Source organism: Anomalospiza imberbis, chromosome 11, assembly GCF_031753505.1.
Source record: "Anomalospiza imberbis isolate Cuckoo-Finch-1a 21T00152 chromosome 11, ASM3175350v1, whole genome shotgun sequence".
Taxonomy (NCBI): Eukaryota; Metazoa; Chordata; class Aves; order Passeriformes; family Viduidae; genus Anomalospiza; species Anomalospiza imberbis.
Window position 1 is genome coordinate 11,966,880 of NC_089691.1, and position 17,670 is coordinate 11,984,549.

The window sequence follows — 17,670 nt, forward strand, 5'->3', positions numbered from 1 at the left end:
CGATTAGCTGGTATTTGCAGGCACTTGCCTGTACAGCCCCAGCAGGTGCACTGTTTGTGTGTGTTGTGTGTGTTTGTTCCGTGCTCAGCTGAAGTCAAACAGTTTATTATGAGATGCAGAGAGCCCTGCTGCTCTCTCAGGAGTTTGCAAGCAGCATGTTCAGATTAAACTGGATCAGGATCTGGCCCATCACTCCCTCTTCAAATCCAGATGCTCTTTGAAGACAGACTAACCCAGCCTTTACCAACAACCACAGTCCCAAGGGGAAGATGACCACAAGAAGGGACACCACTTGTCTCCATAAAGCCCTGTCTCCTTTACAGGGAGCACCTTTATTATCCTCCATGTGAGCCCAGGCATAGCCCAGACTCTTGCTTTTGCCCCTGGCTGCCAGGGGCACTGTGCAGTTTGAATCACAACAGCAAGAAGCCAAGTGCACAAGCTTGGCTAAACCCAAGGTTGTCAGGGGAGCAACTCTTCATTCCATGAGTGGGGCTTGGCTTGCTGAGCTCCAGAGCCCTGCAGCAAAATCCTCACTAGGTTTAGCAGGAACATAGCTCCTGGCAAGGCAGTCCCTGCTCAGAGCAGCATGTTTTCACCCGACTGCATCCCTGTCCAGACCAGACACCTGATGCTGTCAACAGCCAAAGCTTGCTCCAGGGAACCTGAAAAGCTCAGTGGCCATGAGAGGAGGAACATGCCTTCAGACTGGCATTAACACTCCAGTGAGCAGCTGATGCCAGCAGTAGTGAGGGCGCAGCTGCAAGAATTCATTTCACTGCTGGATGCTGGCAACACAATGGTGGGAGGGCACAACTGCCTTTGTGCTGAAGATATGGGAGGCAGAGTGAGCAAAATGACAAACAAGTGACTCCAACAATGGCATCTCTCTGTTGCCAGTGCTCACTTCATGTGCCAAGTGAGGTGGGAGAAGAGCACAGGAGGCAGGAGAAAGCTGTAGGACAAAACTGAATGGTGCCTAATAGCCCAGTCCAGCAGTGGGGCAAGGAGCTGGGAAAATCAGGAGTCCTGCTCCATTCCTGTGTATCTCTCATGATTTGTAGTGACATATTTGGCCACCTATTTAACTGTGGGTCACTACAGGCATAGCAGAAGCTTCACAGGGTTGCAACGGTTTAGGAAGCATTTTCTCTTTCTCCAGGATGACACAAAGCCTCTTCCTCCTGCACCCAATATTCATTGACACAAACACACCAGTTTGCTTGACAAGCTTGTTTCAGCCCTTGTTATTTCTGGTTTTGCTCTCTGAGGGCCAGGACCTTCCCCAGCAAGGTAGGTGGTTCCCACAGAGCTGGGCAGTGTGCAACCACTTGCAGTTGTCCCCAGGGACAGTCTCTGCGGCCTCTGGCATCAGGAGGTAAGGTGCTAACAGCTGTGTCCCTGAGGAACCACACTGGACCTCACCAGACAGTTGCAGGCACACAGCAGCTTGACCATCCCCGACACAGACCCAATCCAGGCCCACATTCGGGGGCAAAAGTTTGCTCAGGCAGGGAAGGAATACCAGGAAGCCTCCCTATGGGCTGCCTGCAGAAAGCCCTGGTAGACACAGACCCAGTAGGAAGGGAAAAAAACAGCCAAAACAGTTAAACAAATGCACAGGAGGGAGCTGGCAGACAGAGGAGGCAACCCACAGAGCCAATTTCAGGCTGAGAGTCATGTGTTCAGCCCCCAGCAGGGCTCAAGCACTGCTGGCTCCAGGCTGGGAAGACACAAACACACACACACATCACTGGGACAAAGCCCACGGTGTCAGTGTTGACAGCCAGGGACACCTCTGCTTGGCCAGCACACAACTGCAGCAGCCAGCTCACAAATTCTCCTGAGCTCAGGCGGGAGGCTGGAGATGCTGTAAGGTCCCACAACTCCAGCCAGGAAAAAGCACATTCACTGCAGAGCTCAGCTGCGTCCTGCAGAGGGGTTACTGCTTCTCCCAGGCTGGAATCCAAGTGGCAGCCAAGGCATGAGATAAGGCTGTCTAACCCAAGTGTAAGGAAGGGAGGTGGGAAATACTGTGAACTGTGATGGGACAGTCGCAATGGGATGCAAACATAAACAGACAAGACAGAGAAGGAAGTACTGCAGGCAGGTCCTTGGTGGGAAAGGCAGCATTCACAGCATGGTCCAGGGCAAGTGTGTCCTGCTATCAGTCCACAGATGTCTCAGCTAGAGCTGAGAGCCAGCACTTGTCATTCCTACTAACCTGAAGAGCAAATATGAGATGTGACTGTACCCAAAACTAACGCCACAAACTGCTGAGCAATTCACGCAGCATCCAGGTTGCTCACTTAAACTCTTACTTCTACTCTTGGTAGTAGGAGTTACCAAAAGAGGAAATGCAGAAGTATTGAAAAACAAATATATTTAAAACACACATACTAAGAAAATTGCATTTGAACACTCCCTGAACACATCCAGCTTAGGCCTCCTCCACTGCCATGCCCAAAACCAGCACCATGGGTACTTCACCCTCAACAAATGGGTGTGAGAGAGGGTGTTCAGTTTAGGTGTTAAAGGTAGCATATGGATTCAACTGTGAATTCACACCTGCTGACAGCTATACAGAGACAACATCCACTAAGGCAAGGGAAGTCTCTCCACTCTGGCTTCTGGAGATTCCCCAGCAGGTACTGAAGGAGTTTTCAGTACCCAAACAGATCATCATTAAGATCAGAAAGAACTATGTTTTGTTTCAGTTCTTATCTTCCTCTGCCTCCCCCCTCCTCCCCTGCAGAAACCAAACACAAGGTCAACCCATGTGGGCACCTGGGGAAATGTCAAGTGTCAGGCACAAAGGCCTGGAGCAGAGGCTGGCTGGTTCATGGAGAGTTGAAAGCAGTTTCAATTACCACCCATCAGGCTGTACAGTCACCAGAGATGGGAACAGAGAATCCCTGAGGGTGCTTGCAATCCAAGGGGGATGGATAATGCTTTCCAAATGCTCCCACTTGGTCCCTCCTGCAGAGGAGCCCCTAACAACTAGTGACAAACAAACAGAAAACATGTCATGTAGATGGCCAGCAATTCTCTCCCTGCTGTGCTTAGCTACAAGGCAAAATAGTGAAGAAGTTGCTAAACAGACATGACAGGGCATTTAACTACTTAATTCTGTTCTATTCACAAGGTCTTCAGCAGCTCAGCACTCCCTTAATCCATAAGGCACAAAGCAAGCAAGAGGATGTGCAGCCTAGTCCCTCTGGCTCAGGATCGCTGTAGCATCCTGGAGGGCTGGAAGGTGGAGGTCTCATCTCACAGAAGCATGTGGCAGACTCTGCTGCCAGCCTCAGAACTGCTGGACAATCAGCTTCCGCTTCACATCCCGGCTGAACCTATTCATCTTGAACACTTCACTGTCATAGAAGGCTGAGAGGTTGTGGATGTTGATCTGCCGAGCCTGGGAGGAGGAAGAGGGGAGAGGTAAATGTTTATTTAATCAAAGTAAGAACCATGTGGTTTTCCACAGCAGAGGCTGCATAAAATTTGACAGTCAGCAATCTCTGCTCTGCTCAGCAGGAACCAGAACTGCAGTAGCAGGGGAGACTGCAGGTCAGGAGGAGGGAGCATTGGCAGTGCTGAACTGCGCCAAGAGAGGATGCTGGCTCAGCATCTGCCTGCTCTCAGCTCGTCCTTTTACTTCTACCAGAGATAGAATGTAACTCCTTTCCAAAAGTCCCCAAAACCTCATCCAGCAGGAGAGTTTTGCAAGGGAGACTTTTGACTGAGGGTGGTCACCCTGGAAACAGCAAGCTGTGGCTTTGGAAGTAGGTACTCTGCACATCTGATGCAAAGAGCAGAAAAGCACTAAACCACACTGCTTCAGTGCCAAGCAAAGTCACTATTTTGCACAGAAAGGCCAAGTCAGGAGTGCAACCTTTGGATGAGGATGAAGATGCATTAAGGAGGAGGCAAACTAGCCTCAGGAGGGATTGGAAAAGTTCATACACATACATTTTTCTGCTTTTTGCTTCTTCAAATGCAGATGCCAAGGAACTTAAGTTCTCACTCACCTGCATAAGCACCATACCACAGGATTTACCATTCCAACCCCAAAGCTTTATGGGGGTGTATGAGACCAGAGAGGGAAGAATACTGAACTTCTGAACAATGGAGCAGATGCAGAGGAGACAATCCTGATGCTGGGTTATATTGATTAACACCAGTCTTTTTCATGGTATCATAATGCAGGAAGGGAAGTTAGAAGTCTCAGAATGCCTCTGGTTCTGAGGCTGCAGAGAGAGCATGAACCAGTCCCAGAGGCAGCTGGTTATAAACCCATACCTTGTCCACCAGGTCCTTCTCTGGGACTTCTATGGTGTCTTGCTGGGCTCCATAGCGGTTTCTCTGGTACATCACCTGCTCTGCAATCAGCTGCTTCAGGATGAACAGCAGCAGCTCGTTGTTGTCTCGCTTGAATGAAAGGTAGCGGGAGAATGTCTAGGAGGGAGGATGAGATGAGCCAAGAGGATCAGAACAGTGACACACTGCAGTGCCCAGCATCAACCAACCCCCTCCAGCCACAGAGCACACAGGGAACCAAGTGACACTGCTGTCACCTGTGCCCTTAGTGTATCTCAAGTGACCATGGCCTTGCCAAGCTGCCACCTGCACATGCAGTGGCAGCCCTCTGACAGCCACAACTCCTCTGCTGACTGCTTTTATTCCCACCTAGAATCTCCATAGGGGTGCTGGTGCCTCTTGGGGGCTAGCAATGCACTGCTGTGGAGTTGTGCTGCCCACAGGGACACAGCCATGGGAGGGCTGGCCCTGGGCAAGGCACAGAGCAGTTTCCCTTAACCCAGACTGCCCTGTGCCTCCCCAGCAGACGCTCATACTTGGCTGGCTGTTTGAGGCCAGAGAGAGAGGCCACGAGTCGTCCAGACAGAGGGCAGACACTCAACAGTGGATAAATGCCAGCGTGCGGCCAGCCAAAGGCTGTTCAGAGCCAGCCCCTGCTACTCAGAGAACAGGGCAGACTGAACACTAACCCACAGTGAGTGCTACCCTGTGGTTAGCTGTACCCTGAGAGCCCAATAAAAACGTGAAGAAACAAACTGCCTGCTTGGCTTGCTCACCTGGCAGCAGCAGATGCCCTGTGCCAAAATAGCAGGGAAGGTGTCAAAAAAGAATAGACATGGCAGTGCTTTTGACTCAGAGGCTTGAGGTACACTTCCTTCTCAGACCCAACAAAGACATCGCCTCACCACACACTAATGAGGGGCAGTCAAGGAACAGTGCCTTGTTTGGGGTCCCTCCTCAAAGGCACCCAGCTTGAGCTGTTGTTATTGCACAATGATTAAATTATTTTAAGTATCCAGATGTTTGAGACTTTGCTGTGGGAAAACCTGGGGCCAAGGTGGTAAGGAAACCTTGCCTGACTGTGACTGTGGTGTGTGTAGCTGTGAAGTGGCCTTGGTCCTAGCCCAGGTGGCGTTAGTGTGACTGCCAGAGTGGCTCCTGGATGGTCGGACAGGGAACTTCCTTGACACTTCAGACCCACAGTACTCCACTTCCACAGGCTCAGCACCTGGCTCCACAGGACAGACCCCTGCAGAGCGTGAAGTCTCTTCCCACAGCCAGGGCAGTGCAAGGAGCTGCAGTTGAACCCGTGGGACCCGGGGTGCAGCCACAGCCCTCGGCCCAGGCGGTGCCCACCTTGCGCATGCTCCGCATGACGCTGAACTTCTGCGTGTCGATGAAGCTCTCCAGCATCACCCTGATGGCCATGTTGACATCGTCCTCCACCACGTAATCGCGCAGGTGCAACCGGGCGTGCGCCTCGGCCATGCGGATCATGGACTCGATGTGCCGCACCGTGATGGGGATGCTGCCCGTGGCCTACGGGGAGGAGGCAACACGTCACTGAAGGATACAAGACAGGTGCCTTGTGGCCCAGGACCCAGCTCCTTTCATACTGCAGGGAGCTCTCTGCACCTCTGAGGGTGACTCAGGCTAAGGAGGCTCTGCCACCTGCTGGCACGGCCACACAGCCTGGCACAGCTTCCCTGTTCATCTGAATTCAGCACAGTGCAAGGGGATGTTGTGGGGTCACTCTGTGACACTGTTTAGGGCCTTTCCAAGATTAGCAATCCAGTTTCCTCCAGCAAATTTTAGGAGTTAAAGAAACAAAAGGCCAATCAAACCAGATATCGTTTTCCCAAGCTCCAAAAATCTCCCTCACACCTCACCAAATTCCTCTTTCACTTGGAGAGCATGAAATGAGCCAGAGACATCCCACGGACAAAAGAGAAGGGCATTTCTACAGCTAATGGCTCCCTGTAATGCACCAGGAGCATGCGGATCTGAGTGAATGCAAGTATCTCCTGCGGGCCTGCCAGACTGGGTGACAACAAAAGGACTTTGCCACAGCAGGCACTATACATGTGTCCAGTCCATCAGTCCACACATCATCAACAGGCAAGACTCTGCACTTAGATGGAGAATCATCTGTTCAGCAGACACTGCATGATCTGCCTGTCTCTCACAGAACAGTGGCACAGACTTTGGTGATGGGAATGGAAAGAATGTGTCAACATATGCTGGAACAGTCTCAGGCTGATTTGCAATCTAGATACAGACAGTTCTTCCCTCCTTTCCTCAGTGTTCTCACCATAGACTCCTTCCTGAGCTCACTGTACATCCTGGCCACCTTGTCCTGGTCCATCTGGTTGAGTTTGGGGTGGACCTTCTCTTTGGCATAGACGATATATTTCCTCAGGATCTCTTGAGGAATGGGTTCAACCCCATAGGTGTTGGGAAGGATGACCTCGTTATTGTCCCCGTTCACTGCCTCCTTGCTGCCTGGGTGGTGCTTGACATGGCTGCCAACAACGAACCGGGCAAGCATTTCATCCTACAAGAGAGCAGTGCGCCAACAAACACTGAGCACACTCACTGGACAGAAGAGACTCGGCGGGCAGCTGCAGCTGAGCATCCCAACAGCAGCAGTGGGGCCCAGCACATGCTCAGCCTCCTGGCACAGCCCCTACCTGCACTGAGTCCACCGTGTCTCTCACCACGCACAGGATATCAAATCGAGAGATGATGGGCTCTGTCAGGTCTACGTTCTCCGAGAACGTCAGCGACGGGTCGTATCGCCCACCTGGGTCACACAGATAATCCAGGTCAAACAGTCTCCAAGGCTGGAGCTCTGGAAACTTCCAGTATGTTACTGATGACTTTTCTGCTCGCTTGATCTCTGCTCCAGACTCGAAGGAACCAGGCAGAGGGAGGGGAAGCTGTGCCACAGCTCTCATGACCGTGGACTTATGCGGAGAGCCTGAGATGGTCCCATAGTCTCTCAGCACTTACCTATGGGATTAGCAGCAGCAACAATGGTGCAGCGAGCTTGCAAAGATGTGACAATGCCTGCTTTGGAGATGGAAATGCTTTGCTGTTCCATGGCTTCGTGGATGCTGGTCCTATCTTGATCATTCATCTACAGGAAAGCAAGAATGATTTAGAGTGAAACTATGTCTATACCCCACTGCCAAACACACCAAGGGCAATCGGCTCCAGATGCTCTGAAAAGGCAACAAACTGCAATATGGACCAGCAAGGGCCTAAGCAAACTGCAGGCACTTTGGTCACCTGGGAGACGTCACCATGAGTTACAGTGTGTCCTCAGAGGACAGAGGTACAGCTGGTCACTTCACAGCTAATCCTTCACACAGAGAAGAAGCTGGGCTCACCTTGTCAAATTCATCAATCAGGCAGACACCTCTGTCAGCCAGCACGAGGGCTCCTGCCTCCAAAGTCCACTCCTTGCTGACCGGGTGCCTCTGCACATAGGCTGTGAGGCCCACAGCAGAAGCACCCTGGCCAGTGGTGAAAATTGCTCTGCTTGACACCTTCTCTACATATTTAAGAAACTGTGATTTTGCAGTACCAGGGTCTCCACACAGAAGCACGTTGATGTCACCACGAACTTTGTGTTTGCCACCTACAAAAGCAATGGGAAAACCATGTGGCAGCTGAGCGCATGGCTTGGCAGCAACTGGGCCCTGAACACCACAAAGCTGAAGAGAGGGCAACCAGCAGGAATGGCAACCAGCTTCCAGAAAAGTTGAGGGGAAAAGAAAGTCAGTTTTGGAGGCAGTCATCTCTGTACAACAGACTTTCTAACCTTGCTGACACATCCTTCTAAGGAGATGATAACAAATCAGGGTGCCAGAAGGTCAAACCTCTGAAGGAGCATTAAATGTGACCTCCTAGAGCAGGGATAAAAACTTGCCCAGGTAAACAGCAGGAGCTGTTTTCATTTCTACTGTCACACCAGAGTTTTCAGCGTGATAAAACAGCCAGTTCAACCACACATATCCCTCAGTCTGACAAACCTTGTCTGTTACCAAAGCACAGACAACTCTAACTGCCCTTGTTGTAATGGCACAAAACCCAGTCCCTTTGCCCTCCACTGAGTGAGGCAGGACCAAAGGACACAAGTGACACTCACCTGGGTTTTTGGGCTCTCCGCCAAACAGAGCTAAAGCCAAGCCCCTCTTGATATCTTCATGTCCATAAATAGATGGGGCAATGCTGGCAAAAATCTGAAAGGGAAACCAGAGGAGTTGTCCAGGGAATACCAGTTCCCATTCTGAACAGAATCCTGCATGAATATCAGCAAGGTGCCATACCTAAAGCTACTCTTAAGGTATTGCTGTCCCCAAAAAGTATTTTATTATCCAGAGTGTGAGGCCTTTTTCAAAGGTGATGAGCCACCCACTGTTGCCTAAAGGAGCTTCACAAAAATGGTGCTGTTGGGGCATGGCAGATTATTTATTCTGGTGCTGGAAGCTGCTGCCACTGCCTCCACAACCCTGTTCTACACAAGGCACATCACAGTGCCTGTTATCAGCTCTTGTAAAGCTGGGGACCTTGATCAGAGGCTTACTCCCTGCACGTGACAGTACTCAATTGGGCTATGCCACACATGAACTGTCATCATAGTCAACTATTACAAACAACTGGCTTATTTTCTCAAGGGTATTCTGAAAATAACCTGAAGCTAGAAACTACTCATGTTAAAATACTCCTGAAGGCTCAACTGAAGCTGCTGCATCCACTGCAACAGCAGTCACTGTAACAACCGCACAGCCAAGGCAACGGAGCAAAGTCCCCCATTACAGAAATTAAATCTGACCCAAGTAAGGTTGAACATGCACCAATCCAGGAGCTTGTTTTTGGACTCAGGTCTCAGCATGTAGAGGAAGAAAAGCTAAAATCTCTACCCCAACTTCAGCTAAGCAATACCCCCTTTAGGGGACTGGAGATGCAGTCACTGGCCTCACAGAACACTTCCGCCACTTGGCTTTTAAGACACGGAGAGAGAAAACTGATCAGGTATAAGCAGTGTCTGAGTGTCTCTTACCTGTCTTCTAGCCCTGTAGGAAAGCGAGAAGCAGAAAACATTACCTCCAAAGGTACAAGGGAGGTTCCTTACTGAAGTCCCTCCTATAACCAACTCTCACCAACAGCTGTCTGAGAGCTAGAGAAGACCATTCAAAGAGAACTAGGATTTCTGGGTTCCTTTAACCACTGTTTGGCCAGCTGACCCAATTCATCAGTTTCTGATCCAGCTGCCAGGTGATGGCAAGCTATCAACAGGAAAAGAAGGGATGTCTGTGGCTGACCCACCTTCTCCCCAATTTGCTCATCCTTGGACAGACCCACAATCACTTTCACATCTTCATCAGTCAGTTCCCCAACAGCCAGCTTGTTGTCTTTCTTGGCAATGTGGTTGGCTAGGATCACAGTTGCAAACACTGGGAACCCATTGGCAGTGTTCAAGGAGCCATCGTAGTTGTTGTGGTAGATTCCTGTCAGCTCCTGGGAAGCAGGAAATGCTCTGTCAGTGCCCGCACAGTACAAAACAGCCCCTTCTCCATTCTAAGGTAAGGCTCAAATGCATCTGAGGACACCCCCCCCCCCACATCCCCACAGATGTTCCCGTGATGTCACTATCAGAATTTAAAAATAACCTGTGCTCTCCCAAGACTTGAACACTGCACTCACAATCTCATCTCCTGGCTTGCAGCTGTCCACCAGGTCAGCGAGGAGAATGGCATCCTTGGAGCGGGGCAGCCTGCCTGCAGCCACCTTCCCAGGGCTCTCCTGGATCTTGATGCGCTGATAGTTCTGATAGACTGTCTGCAGCAACAAAATCAAAGTTACCCAGCTAGTCCAGCATGGCTCTTCACAGGCACCTCAGAGAGAAGGGCCATTCCAAGACTTACTGTACTTCAGTTAGAAAACTATGGACATGGGAGAATGGAGGTTGTGAGGAGCAATTTTGGGGTGCGATAGACAATAGTGGGGACAGGAAAGCACTTTGCTGCATCTCACCACTGTGTTTTAGCCTCCACAGTGTTTGTCCACCCAAATACCGGAGCAGTTCCTGGGAGAAGAATGCTCCACTTGTGATGGTTAAAGGTATCAAGGAAAAGAATGAAAGCTCCTCATCAGCCATTTTGCTCTCTGGTTTCCTTAGCTGACAGAGCAGGACAGACTGACCTAACCTGGAAGGAGATCTGGACAGGGTATCTGCATTTCTAAAATGGGAATAAGTAACTGCGTATCACAAAGATGGCTGTGGCAAAACATTCAATCCAAACATCTACAGTGTGGCAATAAATTACTTTTGGTTCATAAACTGAGGCAAGAGCATGTCAAGAGCTCAAACAGACCTATCTTCACAGCCCCCTGGATATAGCTCTCTAGTCAAAGCAAGCTGTTCAAAGGGTGGGAGTCAAAGCAGGGCTGTGAGGAACAGGCAGGGGAGCAGGATGAGCAGCCACACTCATGCCGGCAAACACACGATCTCTTACCTCTTCCATGTTGATTTCAAACGGGCCAAGAGACTGACACTCCGGACAGGAACCGGGTTTCACCTCCTGGTTCTGTGACTGGGAAAAGGGTCCTAGGATGAAGTTGCACTTGCTGCAGTTGTATTTGACCATGCTGAGCTGAGGCAGGACCCCTGTGCAACTTGTCACCACTCCACTGGTTCGGATCAACTGATTCAAGTGCAGCTGCCTGAGGAAAGACAGAGATATGCTGGATGCCTGCAGGCATCAGAAGGCCAAACACCCTCCAGAAATACTCCTGCTGCAAAGCACAAGTTTACCTCAGGGATGCTGAAAGCTCATCCTTAGTATGATTTTTCCCTGTGCTAAGCTCAGCTATCCTGTTAGACGTACCCAAAGGTTTAGCTAACAGGTGAGTCCTGAGCACCCCAAAGCCTAATGCAAACCCCACAGCCACTGCTGATAGTTCTGCTCTTACCTGAGTGACCGCAGCTCTTCCACCAGAGGGAGGTGGGAGATACGGACATGGATCTCCTGAGCAATCCGGTCATACTTGGGGTACATGGCCAGCACCACTTCCTTGGCTGCTTCATCAAAGATCTTCAGCATCTCTGCTGGGGCCTCAGGCAGAAAGTAGGCAAGGACATGCTCCTGGGCTGCCAGATCCTCGTAGTTCACCACCAGACTCTCTCTGTTCTCTTATGAAAAAGACGGGGTGAATTGTAATTTCAGCCTGTTCACTCCTCAAGGAGTTTCCAAAGGATAGCCAGAACATACAAACTTGTATCCTGCAGGCTGCACTTAATAGATCTCTGCACCTTCCCTGAAGTTTAGAGATTAACAATTTGAAAATGGGTGGAAAACCCTTTTAAATTTATTTCTCTAACAAATTCTTCATCAGTACCAAGCTTGTGATTGTTCTTCTCCAGTTCTGCACAGATACTTCCCAGGCTCACTGTTCCTGAAATTCAAAAGCCTCAGCCCAATACACAACTCTCTCAGAGACCTCCAGGAAACAGAAGTTAATAGGAGAGACATTATGTATGCTGAATAGTTGGCAAAAAACCTCCTGTGTCTTATGTTTGTGGAAATGGATGAGACAAATGCTTTTTATTTTCCAGCTTTACAAAATTGATCCTGTTCCACTGCTCAAGCAGTGCCCAATATAAAGAAGAAATACAACAAGTACAGCTACATGAGCTGCTCCTAGATGTGACAATTTCTGCTTTTAAAACTCATCAATGACAGCCTTAATGACCGTTTCTTCTGGCAGTGCCTAGTCAGAATACAAGGCTGCAACACTGACACAGTTTCCTAAGTCACAAGGTCTATTTGTGTCCCCTTGCTGGATAATGCAGTTTCCAGTGTGAGAAAGTAACTGGTGCAGACAGCAAGCAATTGTTGTCTCTTTCAGATCACAAACTTGCAGACCACTGTCTGCTGCCCCACATATTCTTCTGCTAGCATTTCTACGAAATGAATATTAATGAGGAGCAGACGCCAGGGGACTTCTAATTAGTCAGCCAGAATCAAAGAAGACAGTAGACATGTTTCCATTATTCATTTATCTCCATCAGCATCAAGCCTTCTTGAAGTGCTGATTCAACGTCTGGAACAAAGAGGGCAGGCAGCAAAATATCCACCTCTGTACTGGATCACTACAAAGTACCGTGACCCACATAAAGAAAGAGAAAGCCTACAATGACACAGCCCTACCTTTGCACATGTCACTGATCCTCTCCTTGAAGACATTGTGCCCATGGTCGTCCACATGGGTCTTCAGGAAGTTCTTGAAGCGGTGATAGATCTCAAGCCGGGGTGCTGCCATGGAAACCCACTCCCTCACTGAATGCCCTTTCATGTCCTCCAGATTCTCAATGCTCTCAATCATGTCTTCATCCTCCTCTTCCATGCCTTCGGCAGCCCGCTCCGCCAGCCGCCTCTTCCGTGCAGGACGGTCTTCATCCTCATCGTCACTGTCTAAGGGGTGAGAGGAAAAACTGTTCAAGATCTGGGATTCCCATTCCCACTCTATGGATTAGTCGCAGTGGGACTGCATAGGCTGTGGAAGAGGTCACAGCCTGGGATACAAACCAAGAGACATCCCAGGTCCAGCCTAAATCTAGTTCTAGACTTGCTCCTACATCTTCCACAACACAACCAAGACTTTAAGGGTGTGAATTGGAAGATTTGTATGCAACAGCACACATTCAAGTCCATTAATGCACTGACCAAAGAACGAGTTTGAAAGTGCATAGAAGACCCTTCCATCCAGCCCACAGAAGTCTGTACAGGAGCATCAACACCAACAAACTCTACAGCACAGCTTGGTAGAATATGAACCCTTTGATACAGGCCCAGGATCCTACATTTGTTTCAGCAGTGATCAGAAGGACACCAAATGAGCTCCTAGGAAACCCAGAGGAAAGGGATCCTGCACTGGGGAATCCAGCCAAGCTCACAGCCAGTGATTTCATTAAGAGCCCAGGCACACTGGAGCTCTAGAGACCTCCCTACTAACCTGAGAGTAGAGAGCCCAGCTCCCTCTGAGGGCCAGGTTATTATCAGGCACACAGGGTGGTACAGCTCATCACACCTACCGTAGAGCAGCCCCCTCCTCATGCGGCCCATGCCCTGCTCCAGCTCTCGGTCCCGCTGCCTCATCACTCGCTCGGCAGCTTCCCGCTGGCTGGCAGTCAGCTCCTCCACATCTTCATCATCCAGGGCCAGGCCCTCTGCTTCGTACACGTCCAGCTCTGGGATGGGGCGGTAGTCCCTAGCACACACACACACACAGAGCAGGGAATCAGGCCAGGAAAGCAATTCTGCAGCCCTTCTCCAGCTACTGCTGGGCAGGTGTCAGGACAGTTGTTCGGCAGCAGGACAGAACGCTGTTGAGCAGGAAGGCACTTCCCAGTGGAAGAAGCCCTGCAGTAAAAGGGCTCCAGCACCATGGTTAGGAATGCAAAGGGCTCCAGCACCACCCTAAGGAATGCCAGCATTCAAGCCTCTGTCTGGTAAAGTTCAGCTTGCCAGCAGACCTTGCTGAGTAAAACAACATCAAAATTCATGCCTACAGAAGCAAAGAGCTGGGCTGAATGCACATCACACATCCAGGTAGATCCTGGTTTACCCACCTGGGACCATGATGGCACTTTGCTCAGTCCTCACAGGACTCAAATGACATCATACGCTGACCTTTCTCCTCTGCCCAGCAGCTCTTCAGACCCCTCACCCCAGCTGCCAGCACAGCAGAGGATCGATCCCAGAAGGCCTGAGAGCTCCCTCCACACCGCTGGCTGCACTGACATCCCCAGCACCCCATCGCCGGACACAACCCCCCGAACGATTTTCTTACCTTTCCATCCCTTCCCCAATGAGCTCTTCCCCTTCTTCCTCCTCTTCGGGGAGCCCCTCGGTCCCCAAGAGCCCTTCGGACTCATCCTCGAAGGGGGGCAGGTCCCGACCGGGGCTGGACGTGAAGGCATCGCCGCGGCGGGAGCTCCGCACGGGGCTGGTCACCGCTGCCTGCGGCTCGGAGGAGTCCTGCAAAGACGGGAAGGAGGTGAGGGCAGGGGACCGCAGGAGAGAGGGGAGCTAGCTCCTCCAGGGGCCTCTGCCATGCGGGCCGCGGGCAGAAGGGGGGTATATGGATCACCCGTGAGTTATAATAATTAGTCCCCCTTGCAAATGACAGTGGAAACATATTGGGGGGGGGGAGGGGGGCGGTGGGAGAGACGGGCTAAATCCATCCTCGCAGCGCAGCCGGAGCGGGGGGAAAGGGTCCGACCCTGCCCCGGCCCGGTCTGTCCACTGCGGCGCCCGGCACGCGGGAAAATTCCCCCGGTGTTTCGGGAGCACCCCAGGCGCGCCCCCGCTGTCCCCCCCAGCCCAAAATCCTCTCTGGACCCCGCACGGCCGCAGCGCCAAGTGTCCGGCAGCGAGGAGAACGCGGGGCCCGCACCCGCGGCGCTGGCGCCCCAAATGAACGGCTCCCCCGGCCCGGCCCGGCCCGGCCCGGCCCGGCCACTCACCGCCATGACCGCCGCTTCCCGGCCCGCGGATTCCGCGCGAAAACCGAACCACGTGGTCCCGAAAGCGCGCGAAACCTCATGAATAATGAATAGCGGGCGGGCCCCGCCCCCTTGTGAATATGCATGAGCGGGCGGGAGCCAGGGCCACCCCCGGCCACCCACAGCGACCAAGGGGGCTCGGGCGGCACTGGCAAACCTGGGCAAACATTTCCCTCTGGGCTTGTGGGCTCTCCTCCTCCCGCGACCCCGACTCACGGGAGAGATCCCGCTGTGAATTCCCGTGCTCACGGTTGCCTCTTTGGGGGCAAAAACAAGCCTTGCTTGACCGGGTTTGCCACTGACCCAGTTCAATCATCTTTGTGATTCTCGCTGCAAGAGGTGGGAAGGAGGTTCCGGCATTCTGTGGTTTTGGGGGGGGGGTTATGTTTGTTTTGGGTTTGGTGTTTGGTTTTTTTTTTTGGTTGTTGTTGTTGTTTTGTTGTTGTTGTTGTTGTTTGGGTTTTTTTTGTTTTTTTTTTTTTTTAATGCAAGCCTGTATGTGCTGGATGTAACAGGGCAGACACATCTGTCTCTCCAGCTGTTCAGTGCAGCGAGCAAATGCCATTTGTGAGAGGAACTGAAGACAAGCACCTGTCCCGTAGAGATTGGAAGAGGAATTTAGAGAGGCAAATAAGCAACGGGCTGATGTTTGGCAAGGAGATGGAATGCTTCCTTCCAGGCCACAGGGTCTTGCATAACAGCAGGTGGTTTGGATTTTGGAGATCTGCATTCTCTGAAGGGTTTCTGACCACTGATTAGTATCAGGCTATTTCTGCTCTTGCCTGGACATGGGTGTGAGACAATGACCCTGAAACAGGAGACACCAGAAGCAAAAGTGACTGAAGAGGCAGCTGACAATCTGAAATGGATCTTCCAGGAGCCCAGCTGGATGATTCAGGCTGGTACTAATATAGCAAAGCAGGAGCATCATGATATAAATAGGAGAGTGGCTCAGCCTCTTCTCTGTGACACATGACAGGGAGCTGGCTGGTGCTTGGAGTGAAACAGACACAGAGACACCCCCAGGATGCCCCCACTTGTAGGTTTCCAGAGACCACCATGGGCTTGATGATCTTCGTGGTCACAGAATTGCAGAACCATGAAGGCTGGAAAAGATCCTCAAGGCCATGGAGTCCAACCCTTAATCCAGCCCTGCAGAGTCCACCAATAAAACATGTCTCTAAGCACCACATCTCCATGGTTTTGGAACACTTCCAGGGATAGTGAATCCACCACCTCATCGGGAATGAGGTTCAATGCTTGAGCACCGTTCCAATGAAGAATTCTTTCCTAATGTCCAATCTTCCAACCCAGATGATTCTATGGCTTAGGGGAAGGCAGCCCAGGACCTGGCTAAGGTGGTGCTGACAAGGCCCAGATGACACACTGTGATGAGCCAGTGTCACCACAGGGTGCCACTGTCTCTCCAGGCACCGGACAGCTGGATAGACTGACAGATTTTCTGTTTGTCCTTCCTGGAAGACCACACACCATGTCCGTGTTTTCACTGCTAACTTTGGGTGCCACCTACAAGGGGTCCTATGCTTGAGCTGGGGTGCTCTGTCTCTTTGACAAGAGCTGAGCTTGGGCAGCTAAAACCACCCCTAAAATCAGGCTGCTGCCATGCATGGAACCAGGCTCCTTCTACTACACTAGAGACATGGACTGGGTATGTGAGAGGGCTGAGATGCAGATGGGGCCCAGGCTGCTCACTGGGGTGACCTCACCTGAGCACCAGACTCCTGAATATCCAACCATACCACTAGGATTTTGCAGACTCGTGGCTTCTTGCAGCACAGGAATAGCCCTAGTGAGGGAATGCCCCTTGAAAAAAAAGGGCAGAGACACAGGAGTCAGTCCAGGTAGCGTCCTGTGGTGCAAATTTATGCCCAACACTAGAAATCAGTAGGTTGGTAGAACAGCTCTGAAACAAGACAGGCACATCTGTCCCTGCCGTTGCTGAGCACCTGAACAGCAAAGCAGTTTTAGATGAGAAGTAATATCCTGTTCAGTAGACTGATCTAATAAAAGCTGAAAGAGTATTTGAGAGAGATAAAATGTCTCAGAAGAGTGGAATTTGGTGATTACATGAAAGTGTGATGCTGTCCTGGACACCATGTCTGCATCTTCCACCTCTGACACCTGCACAGCACAGCACAGCAGGCTGCAGCAGGTTCAGCAACAGGTGCCAGCTCTCTGTGGTTGCATCAAGGCTGCTGAACATCACCTCTTGTCCTGCTTCAGCCCAGCAACCCCAAGTGACACAGCGAGGACAAAGGGAGTGAGCCCTGCCATCCTTAAGTGCTGGCTGGAGATGATGCACAGAGCAGCAGTGCTCAGCTGGGGTGGGAGGATGTGTGCAGTTGAGGACGTGGAGCAGTCCGTGGAGGTGGGAAGAGGGGAGTTATGTTTGCCCACACCGTGTGGGGGCTGACAGGCAAGGCTGGTTAATTCAGAGAACAGTCAGTGTGGATGCCCCACCTCCTGTTTCACACAAGCAGCGAGGAAGGCAGGAGCTGAAGTGTCACGGTCCTTGCAGTGGCACCCAGCAGTCTCCTGACCATGAAACAGCTTTTGGATCTGCTGTCCCAAATACTGGGCTCTAGCCTCAAATGGAATCAGATGGGAAAAGCAGGTGGATCGGAAAGCAAAATCTCTCCTTCTGACACAGTTATGTGGGAGGTAACACATTCAACTAGTTACTGCCTGAGGCTACAAGTGAGAAGACATGGATTTTACTTGTCTGTTACCAAGGGACTTTTCAGGCAGAAACACTC

The 17,670-nt window shown here is 51.2% G+C and overlaps 1 protein-coding gene across 1 annotated transcript; it reads right to left on the bottom strand.

The window, feature by feature from the left end:
- Positions 1 to 3,026: 3,026 nt before the first annotated feature.
- MCM2 (minichromosome maintenance complex component 2) lies at positions 3,027 to 14,891 on the bottom strand. Its single transcript, XM_068201948.1, has 16 exons — positions 14,855 to 14,891; positions 14,179 to 14,366; positions 13,421 to 13,596; positions 12,537 to 12,800; positions 11,299 to 11,518; positions 10,842 to 11,049; positions 10,030 to 10,164; positions 9,652 to 9,843; positions 8,471 to 8,564; positions 7,710 to 7,960; positions 7,330 to 7,456; positions 7,008 to 7,120; positions 6,629 to 6,871; positions 5,674 to 5,856; positions 4,300 to 4,455; positions 3,027 to 3,415 (listed from the first exon to the last, which is right to left on the bottom strand). The coding sequence occupies exons 1-16, from the start codon at positions 14,858 to 14,860 to the stop codon at positions 3,305 to 3,307; spliced, it is 2,667 nt and encodes an 888-aa protein (XP_068058049.1). The 5' UTR covers positions 14,861 to 14,891; the 3' UTR covers positions 3,027 to 3,304.
- Between the last annotated feature and the right edge of the window lie 2,779 nt (positions 14,892 to 17,670).